Genomic DNA, 18,816 nt, shown 5'->3' on the forward strand with positions numbered 1-18,816 from the left:
TTAAGCTCTTTATATTATACAATGTATGTACACAAATATTATAAATGAGAAGACGACCGACTACAGGATTCTTCGATCTACGAAATGCGGCGTAATAAAAGCGAGCAAGTGAACGGCAATGTCAATGGTTTCACGACTATTCTTGGATCTCTTCCAATAGCGCTATCGTGCTCGGAATCGATAAAGGAACTAACGTTTATTATTTCGCAAGCAACCCCTCCCGTGTGAACGCGCTCGACCCTCACAAATCGTAATTGCCGGGCAACGAACAGGCATGTCTAGCTGCTCTATGAGATAGCTTGCCTCTGAGTCACTCCCCCGCGGTGCGTTTAAACTTTGAACGCTTTCTGCACGTCGGACCGACACGTTACACTGCGCAATAATTGTAACGACTCTTGGCTTCGTTCATGAATCGACCGCTTCGGGCTGGCAACTGTTTCATGCGTGTTCCAATGTATACGCGGAAAATCAGGCTGAATAGTTGCTTTGGAAAGCGAAACGCCAGTGTTTGATAATGCAAATTCTTGTTTCAATTTATACGTTTTTATAAAGATTTCTTTTTCATGTTGGCTTTATATCGCATCGACACCTCGATCATTAGCTACAGGTAGAGATTATTCTTTTGCCAATCTCTTCTGTTGCAAAAATCAGACGAATCTACCTCGATAAATTTTCCACACTTTCTTAGGTAAGTAGTCACTTTTCTTCGAGAAAGTTACGCGAACCACTACGTAGATGGTAATCTGCGGAAAAAAGTTCTGATGAGTAGAAGGAACAAGGAACCATCTACTGGTTGGATTGCTGCAATTTTTTGCACATTCAAGTCGTTGCAATCTAATTTACATTAACATAGAACAGAATTGGCTTTTCCCAAGTGAGCAAAATTTTCATCGCGTGCAAGAGGCAGACACGCCATACGAACAAACGGACAGCGAAACTTTCAGCTCGCAGCTAGATTTAAAACTGAAATTCAACAGGTGGACCATGCAAATATTTGTCGGTAAGAAGTTACTGGCAACGACCCAGTATTCTAGCTACCATAAACCTACTGTTACACAACTGTAAACGTAAACCACCGTTTCTAACTGCAGGAAACGAGGCATTCGTATAATATCACTCATCAATAGTGTTGCCCCGGGCGTTATCATCTACGCACAGAAAAAAGGGATTCCTTCGTCGTGGAGAAAATTGACAGCTCCGTAACGTCTTCTTTTGTCGATAACATCCAGATCGATGATGATTAGAATTTTTATGTCATCGGACGAAACTGTAAGGGCAAGCATCCTGAACACGTGGAAGGAAGCGTAGGTAATTAGAGAGCGGATTAACGTGTCGTAAGACGTACCTGTAAAAACAGCGTTCTGCATGTGTATCGGTTGCATGTGTATCAGTCTGAAATCGTAACGTGCAACACGAATCGTGAATCACTGGTTCGCTCGTTGAGCAAGAGGGAGTGCTCGCCACGAACGCCGCACCACGAATTGACGATAGATAAATGCGCGGGAGATCGTATTATCACGATCCTTTGGGGACCCAGCGAGGTTATCCGGGTTAATCGAAGAACCAGCCAGTGTAACGACGACGATTATTATTCGATCTGGCGAAATTCGCCTACGTATCGATCTTATTCGAGCCACTTTCGCGAACACGGCGCCGCGCCGCGCGCCGTAGCCCTTTTAGAAGCCACTTATTATCCAGACCGATTCCGGCCGCCGATTGAGAGCGTTTCTCAAGCTGGCCAACACGATCATTAGGGCATTTTAGATCGGTTGCATGTTTCAGCGTGGATTGCGAAATTTTTAATTTGTTACTTTAACACCGGGAATCGTACCTTCTAAAAAGCTTGCCATCCCACGTTTTATCTTGATTCATCTGCCTAACTCCAAGTTTCGTTTCTTTGTAGTTTAAAAGTTGAGCCGACAGATCCGGCGAACGCTTTCAAGATCAAAGAATGGATCTAAAAAGGATTAAGCATCCTAAGGCTCCTTGCCTCGAAATAAAGCTGACTCATAAGAATCCTCGCTTCCAAATCTGGTCAGTCAAACTGTTTTCGTCCAATGAATTTTAATTTAGTCACATAGTGTTCCATCATCTAGTTTCATTTAGTTGCACAGCCGCTGAGTTATAAGAAAAGAAAGTACGTAACGATAATAAGAATGATGCTACTTAACGGTTTACCGTGGTGTAAAAATTTGACATTCCGCGGATTTACGATTGCCGCCCCGAGGACTAAATTATGGCGCCTCGGATCCCGCACCGCATTTGCAAACCCGTCGTACCGCACGTCGTACGACCGGCAGGTTTTGCACGTTACACTTTATATCCTGAGTGCATGCCACGACAGGTACTTACACTGTCAGCGTAAGGTTACCGCGAAAATAACGAAAGAACATACAACGGGGTTACGGCCCTCTTAACAATTAGCACGTACCGTTGATCGCGGAACACGGTCTCCCATAAATATCCGTGAAAACGTTCCCGGTAATGAGACGAACGTCGTTTCGGAATTCGTTGTGAACCTGATTCGGGATTCACGTTCATCTGTTTAAACTGAAAAAAAACAAGAATGTGTATATCCAAGCGCTGTCCTTTTCGCTTTATTAACACTAAATATCAGTAATCTGATGTTAAGTCTGGAGAAACCGGAGAAACGTTACTTGTAGTCAAAATAATGGAACTCCTAATGAATTTTAATTTCAACCGACCTCGAGTCTCTTCTCAAGACTGGAGAACACACTGACGCCAGTAAATCGCACGCTTTAACGGACAAATATGTCGGTGAAGCTGAAGGAAACAAGTAACGCACAAGCATCGTCGATTACGCAGAACTTTCGAGGCTTCTTCTCTTCTTCAACAAATCACTTTTTGCCTGTACGAAGTGCACGTATAGTTAGAGTCGTTGGTTCGAAAGGGAGGCGGCGACGTTCCTTTTTCGACAGGGAATCGTCGATATTTCGCCGCACTAAACCGCGACCAGCCACGTCCTTTTTTTCTTTACAACCATCCGGCTCTCTACGTCGAAGCAACATTTACGATGCGTTCTTTTTGTTCTCGGCGACGATACAGCTCGACGCGACGAAGAGGCACCGCTATACCCTTTCGACTCGTGCGTTCAAAGCGCCTCCTCGAGAGCCTTTGTCCTGCTCGTGCGGCCATTTTCTTTCTCTTCGCATTCTTTTCAGTGAATACCTATCCAGCGTTCAAGTAGACGCGCGTTCGGTGTACGAAGTGGAGAACGATACACGAAGACGACGAAGAAAAAGGAACGGATGATACCTACAGGGTGGAGGAAGAAAGGCGGGAAGGAAGGAACGATAGGCACAAGGGGTGGCGCGGGAGGTAAAGGAAAGAACGAAGCGGAGGAGGAAGAAGAACGCGAGAAAGAAGCTAAAGTGAAACGAGCAGAAAAGACACACGAGCGATGAGTCATCGTAAAAAGAGGAAAGCTGGTGGTCGACTACTCTGATTCGAACGATCGTGTCTCGAGATTTTCTGCTATTTTTTGCCTTGGACGCATAATACCGTCTCTATCGTCATTTTAATACACGCAATACCAACAACCAACGGAACTGTCGACGGGCTGATAACGCGGAAAACGAAAGGCTAAAAAGCCGATGGCTGTAGTCGAATGACAAGTACGATCGAGTTCTCTGATTGACAATCGATTGCTACTTTGATCTCCACGGCCAATAACTGTTGCCTCGTATTAGAAGCGGTCCACACAGTCATCGATTTTTATACACATGTCTCATCTTTACGGGATTATCGAGATTACCAGATGGATTATCCCGCATGACGACTCTTTCTCGCGGAATGTAGGCTACGGAATTCTTTACGTGCGAAGACACGCATCTGACGATTCTTCGGCTACCGTTAAAGACGTATCCACAAGGATGCTGGTCATTATCGTCATGAATGGGATCAGTTAGCGATTATCTCGTGTATGTCACGTCCCATCGTGTTAAGTGGCATTCTTTGCCGTATCATGTAGATTCGGTTCTTTATAATGATTTATAATAACGAGGTCTTAACAAGAACGCGAAAGCTTCTTTAGAATGTATATTGAAAAATTCCAGGAAAACATTTGACTGCAAATAATTTTATGTCGTGCCAGACGTCTCATCCACGATAAAAACGGGTTTTTATTAAATATAAAACTGTACGTTATATCGAGATCCTCGCAACATCGGATATTCCGCCAGAGGTCAGTCTTTTCCACCAATTAACATTAAACATTTTTTTTACTGTAAATAACGATTCGATCGTAGTATTCATAAGGATACGCGATCCCTCGTTAAAAGAGGATCATTGACGTTAGTACTTTCCGTCGCAAAGACGAATATTTGTCTCGTTACGCAAGCGAAGCATCGCGGCGATCCAAGGACACGGACTAACCCGTTTCAGATGCCTGCTCTTGATGGATCTCCTCTGAGGCGCTCTTGAACGCGTCTGACATGAATCTCGTCAACGTTTTGATCGCTTCAAATAGCATTTACAATACGTACTCTTGTGTAAGGATCGCATAGTCTCGTAAAGAAAAATCCTTTGACGTTAACACATTGGCCATTTGCGAAAAGTATTTGTAAAGGAGTTTCATTATAACCGAGACTTCTCCCATGAATATAGTATATGATCATACGATCGGCCTTGTATCGGAATTGCGGGGAATTTAATCTAGACGTCTACGACTTAACGAGGTCCAAGTGGATCTATTTGGAAATAGAAAGTATTATATTCGAAGCGTAAACGAAAGATTCAAATTCGAAATATAAAATAAAAAATAGACTGTTCCAATTAAAAAGAGCAGTAAAGCATTCATCAATTCTCAACAGTTCTACCTGAGCTTATTTTATTAATGCAGACCCTTCAATTTCCAGATTGCGAAAAATTAACTAACAACAGACAACGGCCAAACGTATCAAATCCCGTCAAAGATGAAGCGGCCTATATGCAACGAAACAGAATTTTCATGGAGAATTTTTTCCGCGTCGCGAGCTCTTCGCACAAGCCACGTCGTAAAAGAGAACGTGGATTCGTTGCAGCTTCGAACGATCGATGCAAACGCGTGCGAAACGTTCGATATACCACGGCGAACGAACGGAGAACATTGCACCACGAGGTTCACCTTGAAAGAAGTCATCCTAGACTTTTTCCCTGATTCGCACCTCCGGAATATCGAGGACGGAGGCGTCCGCTCGAAAAACCCGCTCGCCGCGTGGGTAACACGCAAGAAAATCCGCGAATGGTGGCGCAATCGAATAAAAGCTTAATGTCTCTGTCCTTGCGGAACTTCGAAGAACGACGCCACACCCTCATCGCCATCGTCCGCTTCTTTCACAGCATACACGCAAGATGTTCGTCGCCTTAATAAAGATGTAACGTATACACAGGCTCATGAAAGTATTCCAACACTTGTAGACACCTTTTATGAATATATTATATTATGTGTATCGTACAAATCGTTTCGAAATGCTATTAGCGCTGTAGCGAGATCCGGCTATCTATTGTACATGTATATATTAATGAAATTTCAGAACGTTTTACCTAACATACACGATATATGCATAAGTGTTCTCTACGGTAAATGTTCAAATATTTTCGTAAATCATTGTATAACAACCGATTATGGCGATGCTCGTGGGTGCGATTATGTTTCACGCACGTCGGCCACGAATCCATTTAATTTTGCACGGCGCGACGCGGCGGTTCACCAGCGTCGCTTCTTATATGGATCGACCTGTCGAAAGGCAAACAACTGATATGGGTCCACAACCTATCCCGAATCTCGCATTAATAATTCAGAGCATTCCTTGGCCGGATCTTGGTTCGCTTGCAGGGTGTGGGACGTCGCGTCAGCGGTGAAGAATGGTATACGATAAGATTAAGGTAAATTTTCTTTGTTATCTTTTTATTTAACTTTTAATCTTTATTTTCCTTTTGTAATTGGTTAGCTCAGAATCATAGTGATGGTTTGGTATCTTTTAAGAAATAGCGCTCTGCGTTTACCACTATAACAAATTCATTATACATTATTGCAGCCCTAAAGACATCCGTGGTAGAAAATGAAGTTGTGACTCGAGTAATTATTCACATTTCCTTCAAACTCAAAAAATTTTCTAACAATAGAAAAATAGAATTTTATGATCGAAACCATCTCCCATCGAATGCAGAAAGTTTGAAGTAGAGTATCAAGGATAAAATGTTAAGTAAAAATAGCAGAGAAGATAAAAGGAAAGAGGAAGTCATCGACAGATGGCAGACGGTCGCAATTATCTATTAACACATACGGTATATTACTCAACAAATGTGATTGGCGGATAGTTCAGGTTCTAACTAAAAGTACCAGATGCTCTCGATTATACGTTCGCAGGTTCGCGGATATCGATGCATATTGACGACGAAATTAAGCGATAACCGGTTTTCTCCGAGTCTAATTATGGGTTTACAGCATATCGAAGGCAAGGAACACAAAGAGTAAATTAACTCAGAACGGATGTGAGCCTCACCATAATCGAACTTAGACAATAGGTATGACTACCACGCTCTTTGGCACAGGGAGCATAGTGGAATACGCGGATATTTCTCCGAATAGCAAGGAGCCTGGTTCGAAAAGATGCTGCTACGCCTCACGGAAGAAACTAAATCCAATTTAATGATCCTTAATGATCAATGTACGATAGAAAGGTGCGAACTAATCGCGAAAAAATTGTCTTATTGCAAGATACGAAGCAAGAAACTTGAAAGAACGTTCCAAGTTAATTAAATGACAATTTCATGTTGGTAAAGTGATTTCAAATTCCTCGAACTCGAGTAGTAGCTTCAATTCAAGTAACTTAACTAATCCAAACGAGACTCTAGATATTTACTTGAAGTCGGGTTATTTAAATTGAAACGATCGATGTAACTTGTACGAGGATAAAGTCAAAGTTACCAATTTGAACGAAGCTTACACGTCACTCCCAAAGTATCGAGTGTTTCGCGTACTTGATACCTTCGTCCGATGCTTCTGCGGTAGCTGAATGAATTCCACGCTGTGTAATGAAAGAGCATTGTTTGTCAGAATATAATAGCCCGAAGGAAACGCGTGCTTCCAACAGCTGACGCGATCCTGCGTGGCAGCCTTGCGTAATTCGAATTACGTAATGACAACCGCGCCGATGACGGAGCCATGGTTTGCCGTCATCGGCTTTGTCCTGAGCTAAATATCGATCACTGTCCCGCGTATGTGCGGTTATTATCGCGCGTGTCTCTCGTTACGCGATTTCCAGCCGACTCTTGGCTCCGCTCCGACTTTCCGCCCTGGAGAAAAGATATCCTGCCGCGGAGTCAACGATCGTTACGGAAGATCGTAAACTGTCGCCGTTCATTGTGCAATAAAACTTGAGCATTCGCAACACTCCTCCGTCCATCCACGTCTTTACGTTCGTTCGCGCGGATCAACCTTCCGACCGATACAGAAAGGGATTAAGATTCATAATTATTCGATTAATTTCATAATCGATTGAGCTATAACTTCAAATAATACATTGAACTTTTCTGTAATAATTAGAGTGCAGACGTTCGCGCGTTTATGGAAATTTCAAGATGCAAAAATGCACAGAATGCTTCGAGCGTGCAATAAATATGTAAAATATCCAAAGCAGTTGTTGTAATATTTGCCGAATGAAACGAATGTAATTTATCTATTTGCATTAAACATTTGCAGTCTAATAATAACGAACGCGAATGTTAAAAGTTACTTTAGCTTCTATTTTATTTAACTGTCTACTTTTATCGCGTTCTTGGCAATTGTTAACGGCGTTGTTTGGATTGTATAAGGACGAACATAGATGATCATCAAGGAGGTAATTTATTGAGGTAGAACTTTCAGGGTGCACGATATTCTATAGACGAACAATATCGATCGTACAATTATACTACAAGAAACGATATAAGTTTTCTTAACTTTATCCTTCAAAGTTGAGGTTCAAATAAAACCACTTTCATTAATGAATTTACGTTGCAAGCAGCATGAAAATCAATTCTTGGAAGACACGCGAGGATCATACTTTGTATGTATGTACAGTAAAAGGGACGGAAAAAGGTGGAAAGCGAAACGATTATAATTGAAAAAAATACGACAGTGAGAGGACAGAGTGTTTCACCAATTTCTTTATATGTCCTTGCATACGTGTACATGCAATATACGTGTTCGTGAATGGGCGTGTATTTTGCAACTGAACGAACGCCGGGAAATAGAGTAAGGTAATTATCGTCATAAATTTTTGCAATAGCCTATCTTGTACTTAATCGCGTACGCATTATAGGGAACTGTGTCTGTCCATGGTCACGCTTCGTGGATGCAGTCATTCACGCGGCCAATCGTCGCAATGGACTAACAACATCCTGCAATTAAAGTACTTGTTCTGATATAGTTCCACGACATGTGGAGCAGAGATCGAAAGACGACGGCCGACGAATTTCGGTGAAATCATTCTCAGTCGCCTATAACTGATTGCCTTTCCCCGCAAATTCATAAATCAACGTTATGCGCTCTGTACGTAAGACATACTTAACGAGCTCGAATGGCAAAATAGGAAAAGCTTCGCTACAACACGATAACAATCGTTAATGTACAAGGAGTTAAAATAGAAAGCGTATTGCTCTTTATTTTAAATCTAAACACCTATCGATTAGTATTCATTGTACCTGTGCAAAGAAATTCAATTTTCCCATGAACAAAAGTTTTCCTCTGTAAAAGAAAGTGACTCTAGACTTTCGACCAACTTTCATACCAAGAATTACCCCGTTTGCGAGGGTTACCTCGTTATCGACACACCCTGTGGTTTAAAAGGTTTCGCTCGTTAACCTGTGATCTCCGTGAATAAACGCGTCGTGCAACAAAGCCGTACGATCCGTCGATTTAAACAACGGTAGACGTTTCTCAGGACAATACGCGTTTTGTAGATCATGGAGAACAAAACGGGCGTGCTTAATATGCTCCGCGTCTTATCATGGAATCGCACGCGAGGCGGTCTCTTCGTCACGCAAAACGACGCTCGTAAAGAGATCTTGGAAAACACATATACGTGTCTACGTTCGATGCTGCCGCCAGCGTTTCCTATTTATTCATTCAATATCTTCGAATGTATATACGAACGCTTGTAGTTGTACGATTATATTATACTCGCGTCGAGAATCCAGTCAGGCTACCATCGACCGATATCACGCGATCCTTGATATTTTAATTAGGGAATTAGTTATGTGATCTGACGTAAAACGAAGTGACTCAACATTGGGCATCATTTCAAATGATTTCAGAGTTATATTTACTTTAAGCAAGATATCTAAACATCGAAAATCTTTTTTAATTTTCGAATGGTTTCGTGCGATGGCTTTCACTCTTTTCACTTTTTCATTCGTAATAGAGAAACTTGTTAAAAAATACTACCCTTGTCCAGATATCGAATCGAACGAATTATTGAAAAATATATATCTATCGATCATCATTGTTACAATTTTATTCTGAACTTCTGCGGCAAACTAAAGATCAAGATACTTATCCACGCTTTTCGATTAACTAATAAGCTAGGTCACTATCTTCAATCGGTAAGCGAAGATCTATTTCACGTTATAGAATTGAAAATTCTGGAAAATATATAGAAACGTAATGGAAGAATACACAAGTTGATTGCCAGTCTAAAATATCGCACCGTATATTTTATTCATTCATCGTCCCCGCTGCTGTCTCGAACGTTTCGTTTGTTCATTGAATTCTAACGTTCGATTCACGTTGCATACGGGCGGAGAGCAGCACATGGATTCCCACAGCGACGAACGCGGTTAGGTCATCATTGTCCATGGTCATGGGCCGTCTAGGTGGTCCTCGTGAAAAGGAAACTGCATAATATATGCACACGCGTTTTATTGCGGCACGCGGGCAAACGCATAAAGGAAAGGCAACCGCATTATGCGCGACACGAGTTCACCGACACGCTGGTTTATCTTATGCGCTGTGATGGAATCAGACATGACGCAAGTGGTGCCAGGACAATTTTTCGTTTATTTTCTTTTCTCTTCTGCGTTCGAAACACCTTACAAAAATTAAACCTCTCGTTTAAACAATTCTTTTAAATGACATCTTTTTTTACAACTATTTTACAATAAACGGAGAGATTCGTCTCCATAGAATTAACAGTAAACTTGATGTTATATCGTATATATTCGATATTATAATAATTTTCATATATTTAACAATGGCTTCGCGATGCAAATCTTCGAGACTTTGCATTGAAATCGATTTCATGAGATTGAGATATCTGATCTAGACTGGTCGCACGATGTCGTTGGACCAAAATGTATTCTCGCACCGATATGAATTTTCAGGTGGTTAGTAAGCTCTTCTGCGTAGAAACCACCGATATATACCATCGTGTAAAAGAAGGACCGTGGGAGGCGAAGAGAGTGCATTCGCGTGGGCCTGTATCCTGTGCCACGTCCATTTGTCCCCGTGTCCGTTTCGTTTGTCGACAGTAGTATGTATGCGCTGTCGAGATTATCTTTTGGTGGAAAACGAGTCACCGTAAATCGTATAGCGCGTTACGGTCTTTCGTCTTTTATAGTAAGCCTAGCAGAAGGATAAACCGCCCCTGCTGAGAAAAGATTAATTAAACGTATCATCGCGTGTTTAACATTTTACTTTGCATTATCCTAATTATTACGTATGGAATATGTAACGTAGATATTAGAAGAATCAAAATTCATGTACATAAGGAAGAGTAATGATACTTCACTTACTTTACATATTTGTTTCTTTCTCTCTCAAGGTACTGTTATCAGTTTGAAGCAGGTATACAACAGGGTTAACACTCGCTACCAGCAAATATGCCAACGTTAGGCGAATCGTTTGCACGCACGAAATTATATACACGTATTGTTACATCCGCTTTCATTCGACATTCCTTTGAAAGAGAGATTATTATTACGTCCTACGGACGCATCAGGAATACAAATGAAAGGCGTGAACTATCGAGTGGGTAAAAAAGGGGAAATTAGCATAATGTCTCGAATCATAAATTACACGTGTATTGTCAAAAATTGATCGCAGAAGTAGATATTATCTTTTATATATATATATATATATATATCTTAGAAATTAGTACAACTCTAGATTAATTAACAATATATAGTTGTATTTTTCCTCACATGTTATCACTCGCTTTTAATGTAGTAATTGTAAATACAAAAGAATTCACTTCTTATGAACCGTAGACTATCGCGTGTTCTATAAATGTACCCTGATAAACGAGACGATATAATACGTATATATGTACAGGGTTAACGACCGCAGGGGGTGCAGTTGGGTGCGGCTTTTCCTAATATCGTTAAAGGTGAGAGCAAACGTTTCACCGATTATTTACAGGATACAAAGCAAATAACGGTTGTGTTAGAACGTTTATACGCGTTCCTCGGAGTAATAGGTATGATGTGTATAATGAATAATTGAATTTCTAACAAATATCGAAACGATAATTCATGGACGGAAATAATGTGCGCAAGTATCGTCGAAGATAAAATGTTTATTATAGAGAACATGCTACACCACTTTTTCTTTGGGATATTGTACGATAGTGCTCCGATTTGAATAGCACAAAATTAGCAACTGGTCATTTACAATTGTATATACTATTGTATATACAATTTTACAAGGATTTTACAATGTCAATTTCTCTTGATATTGGATTGATAGGAAATAGTCGTTTTGTGGATGCTCGATCAAAAAACTATACAATAGTTTGATCTGTCAACAAAACGCAAAAAACCTCAATTGTTTAAAAGTTTTATCCTTGTTTACAAACATACGTACTATTTTCTTATTAGTATATTCATGTTTTGCTATAATGGTTACGATCAACGTGGAAAAAAGGTGTATTCTAAAAATTCTATGTTTTGAAGAGAATGTAATTAATAAAAGAGAAATAAAAAATTATTATAATTATAATAATTATAAGATTACATTTAACTTCAAATTACTTTATGTCATTCATACTTTATCTTATATCCGCAAAACACTTGATCTTATAATCATAATCGTTAACAGTATATCATTAATATTCATTCTACTTATTCACAGAAAAACCGTGTATTATTACTATAAAATACTCCTATACAATCACAAATGTAACATCTCTCAAGTCAATGAAAAATTTCTAATTCTTTTTTTGTTGCATTATATATTACTTATGTACATTCCTATAAATATGCAGACATCATTCATATTAAATAACACAAAACTCGATCGATCGTTAAATTTACCACTTATATTCCCTCTAATTATTTATAGAATACGATGTTTACCTATAAAATGAAATATAATGGCAAGTATGTATATACATTGGAGCATCGCATGATTCTGCAATTTCAGTTCCATTAACCATATATCAACAATGAACGAATCACCCAATGTCAACACTTTGCTACATTCTATGTTTTTCTGTTAACGTTTATTAAATGACTGATTTAAAAATATTAGATCAATCTATATTGATGATATATCCGATCTTATCTGCAAAGGTTTCGCTGATTTAAAATTTTCAAAGCACAAATTTGACAGAAAATGAATTAAAATTATAATTAGGTGCATACGAAAGTAATGACCGTAAATTGGCAACGCGTGTATATTACCGAGTAAAAATTTGCCATTACTTTCTTGCACAACTAATATAATTGTACATTCACTTTATATATTACTAAACCACAAAACTGTTTCTTCATAAACTATTACGTATGTCTAACACACTAATGGCAAAGAATGTTCTTGTACTATTCGTATAGACCACGTTGGATCCGGAAATTGGCTCCATTGGAGCTACTCACAGAGTCTTTAAATAATATTAAACAGCACTCACAGAACATACACTGTTACTGCGAGAAAGATAAGACATTTGACTATTACATAAATAAATTTCCTCACATTCATGTTTTTTTATTAAGAAATTGTCTGCAATATATTTATATTATCATTGGCTTCTTCTTCTTCCTCCTCTTCCTGAATAAATATAACAAATTCACGTCATAATTAATCATGCCTTTAAATGGCAAATCATAAAGACCATAAAAAATAAAATTTACTTACCTCGTCAAAACCAAAACATGTTTCCATTTCTTTCTGTAATTTTGGATCGCTTTGCATGTTCCGCGATAAAGATTTAGTACACGTTTCTGGTTCCATTTTCAACTCATCTATTTCTATATCTTCTTCTTTTACTTCATCTCCTCCCTCGATTTTACCAGTCACAATTCCACTTTCTTGACTCAAAGGATCTTGCATCAATAAATCTCCATCTTCGTTAGCTACAACAGCCATTTGCTAAACAAGAATGAAAAAATTATATTTTATATACAAATGTGTACATAAACATTATGAACTAATATGCTTTTAGCATTGCTTATAACACATACTTGATCGGTTTCTTGATTGTCAGCTAGCTGTATAACCTCCAATACAACATATTGCTGACCATCACTTCCCTCCACTGCCATCACATCATCTTCATCTTCTTCTTCTTCATAATCTTTAAGCTTAGTAGCTAAATCACCTGTCATGACCTCTACTCTTTGCCCGTCTATTATTTGAATCTTTTTCTGTCTTCCCATCTTCAATGCTTGTTGCTTTTCTTGAATGGATGACTCTGGGTCATGCACAGCCATATGTCGAATTAGGTTTCCTTTATGCCTAAATAGCAAAACTTATATGCATACAACTGTATTTTCCTCTGTATTTTTACGTAATATGTGCACAACAAATATTACGTACCTGAATGACCGTTCACATTCAGGGCATTGATGTGACTTCTCTTGAGGTGCAGGAGGAACATAAGAAGGATTGTGATACAAGTTACAATGCCGCTTAAGAAGTTGTTTCTGTCTGAATGATTGAAAGCAATGATCACAATGATATGGTTTTTGGTCCGTATGAATTAACATGTGGCTTTCGAGATGGCGCTCGGATATAGAAGCATATGGGCATAAATCACATTTATAACACTTTTCTCCTTCGTGAGTTTTACTATGCAGTTTGTAGCTATATCTAGAATGGTAAAATACATTATATATTTTATGTTTGGAATATATAACAGCCCAGTGTTCCCCACATACCTATCTGGGAATGATTTTCCACAGCGTTTACATTTCAGAGGTTTATCAGAGGTGTGTAATTTTTGTACATGAATTCTGAGATCTGTTTTTCTCCTACAAGTTACTGGACATAATTCACATTGAAAGACTGGCTTGTTCCCAACTATAACATATATTATCATAAACAGAATAGCAAAAAATTACATAACGAAATTTACAACTTTTAACATGTAAAGTATCAACGTACCATTATGTATCAATTTGTGAGCTTTTAAGCTGTTAGACTGAGTAAATCTTGCTTGACAAAAATCACACTCGTATGGTTTTTCTCCCGTATGTATGCGCAAATGGCGTTTTAGCTTGAAAGTATCAGGACTTGCATATGTACAATGCGGACACTGTAATGTAATAATAATTTTATGGTCGTAATTAACACTTTTTAAGGTATAAGTATACAATATACCTGATATGGACGTTCGCCTGTATGACACCGAATATGACGATGAAGTTTAGACAATTCGACAGATGCATAGTCACATTCAGGACATTTATGTGGCTTTTCATGGGTGTGTCTATATCGAACATGTCTAACAAGTTCACCTATAAATTTAATACTGTAATGATTATTGTGCCTCTGTATTCCAATATTTTTTATTTGTTTAATAATAGGAGGACAAATTATTATCGAAAAAGCAAGGAAGAAGATGTCTATAAATATTTCATACCAGAAGTTGTGAATGCACTTTCACAAAATTTACAACGATGTGGCTTGGTCCCAGTATGTGTATTAACATGATTTTGAAGCGAGGCCAGAGTTTTAAATCCTCTTTCACAAACGCTACATTTATGTGGCCTTTCCTCAGAATGTGATTTCATATGTCGTGATAGCAGATATCTACATCATATGCAGATTAAGAAATTGTTTACAAGTTAGTCAAATTTCGATTATGGTATAATTTAAAACAAACTAAAAAATTACCGTTTTGGACTTGTGTAGTTACAGTAATTACACATATGAGCTTGAGTAACAGTTTGGGACTTTTTAGGTAAAATTTTCACAATCTTAGTTTTGTCATCTTCTACTTCTGATTCCACAGGTACTTCATTATCTTCATTATCTTCAAAATCATAAACTGTAAGATCTTGTTCTCCTTTTCCTTCTTCACCTTCAGTTCCCTCTTGCTCTACCAGTCTGCTTTCCTTATCCTCATCATCTGGTTGTTGAACTATTAGTACATAACTGACTTCAGCAGGATTAGTATCAGATGGTACAATAGTAACTGTTTGATACGGATCTCCAGAATTGATTACAACCTCATTATTTCCATTACTAACTACCTGCCCCTATAAAACACAGTATATTTTCATAGTAATGACATAACCATGGCACTCCATGAACAAAGATAATTTTGCTTACATCTTCATCACCATCAACATTTTCTAATTCTCCAATTTCATGGAATTCTTCTTCTTCAAGTGTTTCTTCTTCATTTTGTACATCTGCTTCTTCTACTTCTTGGATTTGTACCTGTGTCATCACAGGTGTTTCATCATTGTTTGATTGGTAGTAATATTGACCAGATTGATCAACAAAGTAAGTTCCACCCTCTTCACCACCTGACAATCCTTCCACTTGTTGCACTATAATAGGAAGTTTTAATAAAGGTATGCCTTTTGTAAAAGATATAGAAAATTTATTTGTAAATACTAACACTGTACATGCTGTAATTGCTCTCCTTGACTTCCTTCTATTTCTTTATTAAATGTTTCTAAGTAAGTCTGTATCTCTGTTACAGATTCTTGCTCCTCTTCTAACTTAATCGTTGTTACATTACTTGTCATGGTCAAATCATTAACTCATAAAAGTGTACTTTCTCTCATTAGTCTAAAACAACAATAAATGTATTTTTTATTCAATGGTTTAAATAAATAAAGCTATTACTTTTATACAGTTTACCTTATATTATTAATTATTTTAGCAAAAAAACTTAAAATTAAATATGTGTTTGCATATTTTCTTACAAATGTTCAATAGGTCTCTATGTTAAAAAAAAGTTGTAATTTAAGCTAACTACACAATCATTCTAAAAAAACATAATACTAATGTATACACATATATACTACATCTAATTGATAAGAGAGTATTTATGTATATATTCAATCACTTATGACTTGAAAATTAAAAAATACATCGTGCAACATATAGTTCTTAAAATAAAAAACTTCAAATATCTATATAAATAAATATCATTAAGGATCAGATCATTTAAATAGTTATCGAATTATTATTGGAACGCTATAAAGTCCAAACATCATACAAATGAAATATGACAATATTCGTGTCGCAAGAATCCATAAGTGTAAGTGGTTTTGCATTCGAGTACATCCGAAGACACGTGAATACATAAGAATATTCGGAAATAGCCGAAATATGGGATCAACACTAGTCTATCGGTGGGAAAGCACAAGACGTCATGAATCATGAATCGTGCAAAATTAAAGGAAAATCAATACATTGAGGTAAAGAAATTGAAGATACGAAAGAGCGAATGAATGACAGGGATCGAAAGTGATTCAATTCATCATGCGTTGGAATCCTTGTAATCGAGGATCAGTGTTATATCATTGAAAAGTCAAACAAGATTGAAAGATAGGTGCGACACACGCTGCCGCGAAATGCCATGTAACTCGCGAAGCGGGTAATGCGAACGAGGATGATGACATGGGCAAAATGTGATTGCGTGCTTAAGGAGCATGTGGAAATTCGTAGCAGGCCTCCACGGTTTTCAAACCGTAGACTTTCGTCAGACATCGGAAGTTCCGAAGTTGCGCATTCTGTCGGAAAGCTTTAAGACAACGCGGATGCTTTCGATGACAGGACACAGGGGGCATTAACAACAAAAATTTCAGAAAATTATCACCGTCGGCGCTGTCATCAATGTAGAGGACGCAACGGAAGGGTGTACTATTCGTTCTGCTGCGTGCTGGATATAACTTACCAATCTTTTGCGTTTAGCTCACGACTGGCTGACACAGGTCTCTTCAAATGCCACTAAAAACCGTCTTTCTTCACACAGAATCGTGTTTTCACGTTATGCTAAGTTCACTTACAACACAAAATCTCCAAATATTCATTAACCTCGTAAAGTCGAAAACGTTCGTGTGAGGGCGTTGTATATGATCCGGAGGACAATATGGCCGATCGAACTACCAATGTTCAAATACTGCGCGTTGGTAACTGCGCACTGAGGCGCCGGACGATTGTCGTTCTAGGTACTTCCGGACATTAAACTTACCTAGATCTTACCCGATCTTACCAATTGATGTCTTCATTTTTCTATGCATCCGGTTTTCATGTTTGAGCATGCCACGGTTTGTTTAATAATACGATGCTATTGGTAAACGTAGCTTGATAAAATCGAGATTTTAACGACCTCATACTTGCGAGTGAAGATACTTAGACTTTATAAAAGAAAAAAATATCTGATGCCATATGAAAGTAGCTAAGAGAGAAAAGAAACTAAAAATCTTAGTGATGTGACCAACACCTATTTACTTATATGAAATATTGTTATTTTTTCCTAAATGGTTAGTAACTGACGTACTTTGATGAGCAAAATACATATACAATGATAACGTCACCATTGTTTTCTTTTGTATGTTGGATATTAAAATATTATATACATACATATGTATGCTGTAATTAATCGAACATTTATTAGATGCATTGTTAAAATCTCTTCAAACAATTGGCACATATTTTATTTTTACAAATTGAAATATTACAATTTTTGCATAATTTTAATGATGTAATGGAGGTCAAGCATAAGGTACAAAAAATATCGACTTTCAATCACTTTTGTAATATGTATGTACATTTTGCAGATGACCTTCTTTTTAAATGGAAACCTTTTGTTTTATACATATCGAAATCTCTCATCATTCTATGAAAAAAAAGTATTAGGATAATACGGTCGAAAATTGATTAATTTAAAAGATATTTTAGCTTTAATTTTGTAGAATATCATATGAAAACAAGGGAAAACGAGACACAGTACTTTTGTGTTTATGTTTTGTTTGTCTTATGTATGATAAATTCCACAAAATTAAAGTTAGAATATCTTTTAAATTAATTATTTTTAGACGATATTACTCTAATACTATTTTTCGCAGAGACGACTAACAGCAAAATACATATGCACTTTTACATTTGCAAAAAGATATTATCATGAATATATAGTTTGTCACTTTGAATTATTTATCTTTTTCTTTTTCATTTTTTCTTCATACTCATCGTTTAAGAGAAACACGTCGAGAACTAATAACGTGAACATGCTGGACATTTATTGTGTATAAATACACTATTTGGTAAGTGTAAATTAGCAACTTAAATAATAAATGTAATATTGTAATAATAGAATTCCATGATTTTTATAAAAAGTATATAATTAAGTAATAAACTGTTTTCATAAAATAGTACAGTTTATTAACACATTTTATAAAATTATTGTGAATGAAATATTTACGTGTGCTATATTATATGAATTTGATACCAAGAATTTTATTGTGTATATAACATAAAAAGATCTTTCTATAATTGCTTTATTAATCAGTTGAAAGTATTAATGAGCTATTTAAATAAAAGAATTAATATTAAATAATTTGTGATATTAAGGGGGTATTCTGGTCTAGAAATTTGAA

General features: G+C 37.4%; 1 protein-coding gene and 1 long non-coding RNA gene across 9 annotated transcripts; one reads left to right on the forward strand and one right to left on the reverse strand.

The window, feature by feature from the left end:
- Positions 1 to 21: 21 nt before the first annotated feature.
- Positions 22 to 8,589, forward strand: LOC117204470. Of its 3 annotated transcripts, XR_004487098.1 has the most exons (5): positions 22 to 688; positions 854 to 1,000; positions 1,092 to 2,034; positions 4,878 to 5,886; positions 6,039 to 8,589. It is a non-coding gene; the product is annotated as an uncharacterized LOC117204470 (long non-coding RNA). The 3 variants fall into 3 exon arrangements; XR_004487097.1 differs by having other exon boundaries at positions 4,878 to 6,050; XR_004487096.1 differs by lacking the exons at positions 4,878 to 5,886; positions 6,039 to 8,589 and having other exon boundaries at positions 1,092 to 4,264.
- Positions 8,590 to 11,538: 2,949 nt separating this feature from the next.
- Positions 11,539 to 17,305, reverse strand: LOC117204318 (transcriptional repressor CTCFL-like). 6 transcript variants are annotated; one of them, XM_033441589.1, is made up of 12 exons: positions 17,115 to 17,305; positions 15,828 to 16,000; positions 15,533 to 15,756; positions 15,095 to 15,459; positions 14,841 to 15,010; positions 14,579 to 14,715; positions 14,363 to 14,513; positions 14,137 to 14,278; positions 13,796 to 14,068; positions 13,441 to 13,714; positions 13,115 to 13,348; positions 11,539 to 13,027 (listed from the first exon to the last, which is right to left on the reverse strand). In XM_033441589.1, the coding sequence occupies exons 2-12, from the start codon at positions 15,955 to 15,957 to the stop codon at positions 12,968 to 12,970; spliced, it is 2,160 nt and encodes a 719-aa protein (XP_033297480.1). In that variant the 5' UTR covers positions 15,958 to 16,000; positions 17,115 to 17,305; the 3' UTR covers positions 11,539 to 12,967. The 6 variants fall into 6 exon arrangements, with proteins under 6 accessions (XP_033297480.1, XP_033297481.1, XP_033297482.1 ...); XM_033441590.1 differs by lacking the exon at positions 17,115 to 17,305 and adding an exon at positions 16,908 to 17,030; XM_033441591.1 differs by lacking the exon at positions 17,115 to 17,305 and adding an exon at positions 16,926 to 17,022.
- Positions 17,306 to 18,816: the final 1,511 nt, after the last annotated feature.

Source organism: Bombus bifarius, unplaced genomic scaffold (genome assembly GCF_011952205.1).
Source record: "Bombus bifarius isolate JDL3187 unplaced genomic scaffold, Bbif_JDL3187 scf7180000007978, whole genome shotgun sequence".
NCBI classification, from domain to species: domain Eukaryota; kingdom Metazoa; phylum Arthropoda; class Insecta; order Hymenoptera; family Apidae; genus Bombus; species Bombus bifarius.

Excerpts from the sequence above, each read along its gene's own strand:
- LOC117204318 (XM_033441589.1), bottom strand. The coding sequence starts at position 15,957 with ATGACAAGTAATGTAACAACGATTAAGTTAGAAGAGGAGCAAGAATCT. Across the intron at positions 15,460-15,532 it reads ATGTTGATGGTGATGAAGAT|GGGCAGGTAGTTAGTAATGG; the intron begins GTAAGCAAAATT and ends TGTGTTTTATAG. Across the intron at positions 14,069-14,136 it reads GGAAAATCATTCCCAGATAG|ATATAGCTACAAACTGCATA; the intron begins GTATGTGGGGAA and ends TTACCATTCTAG.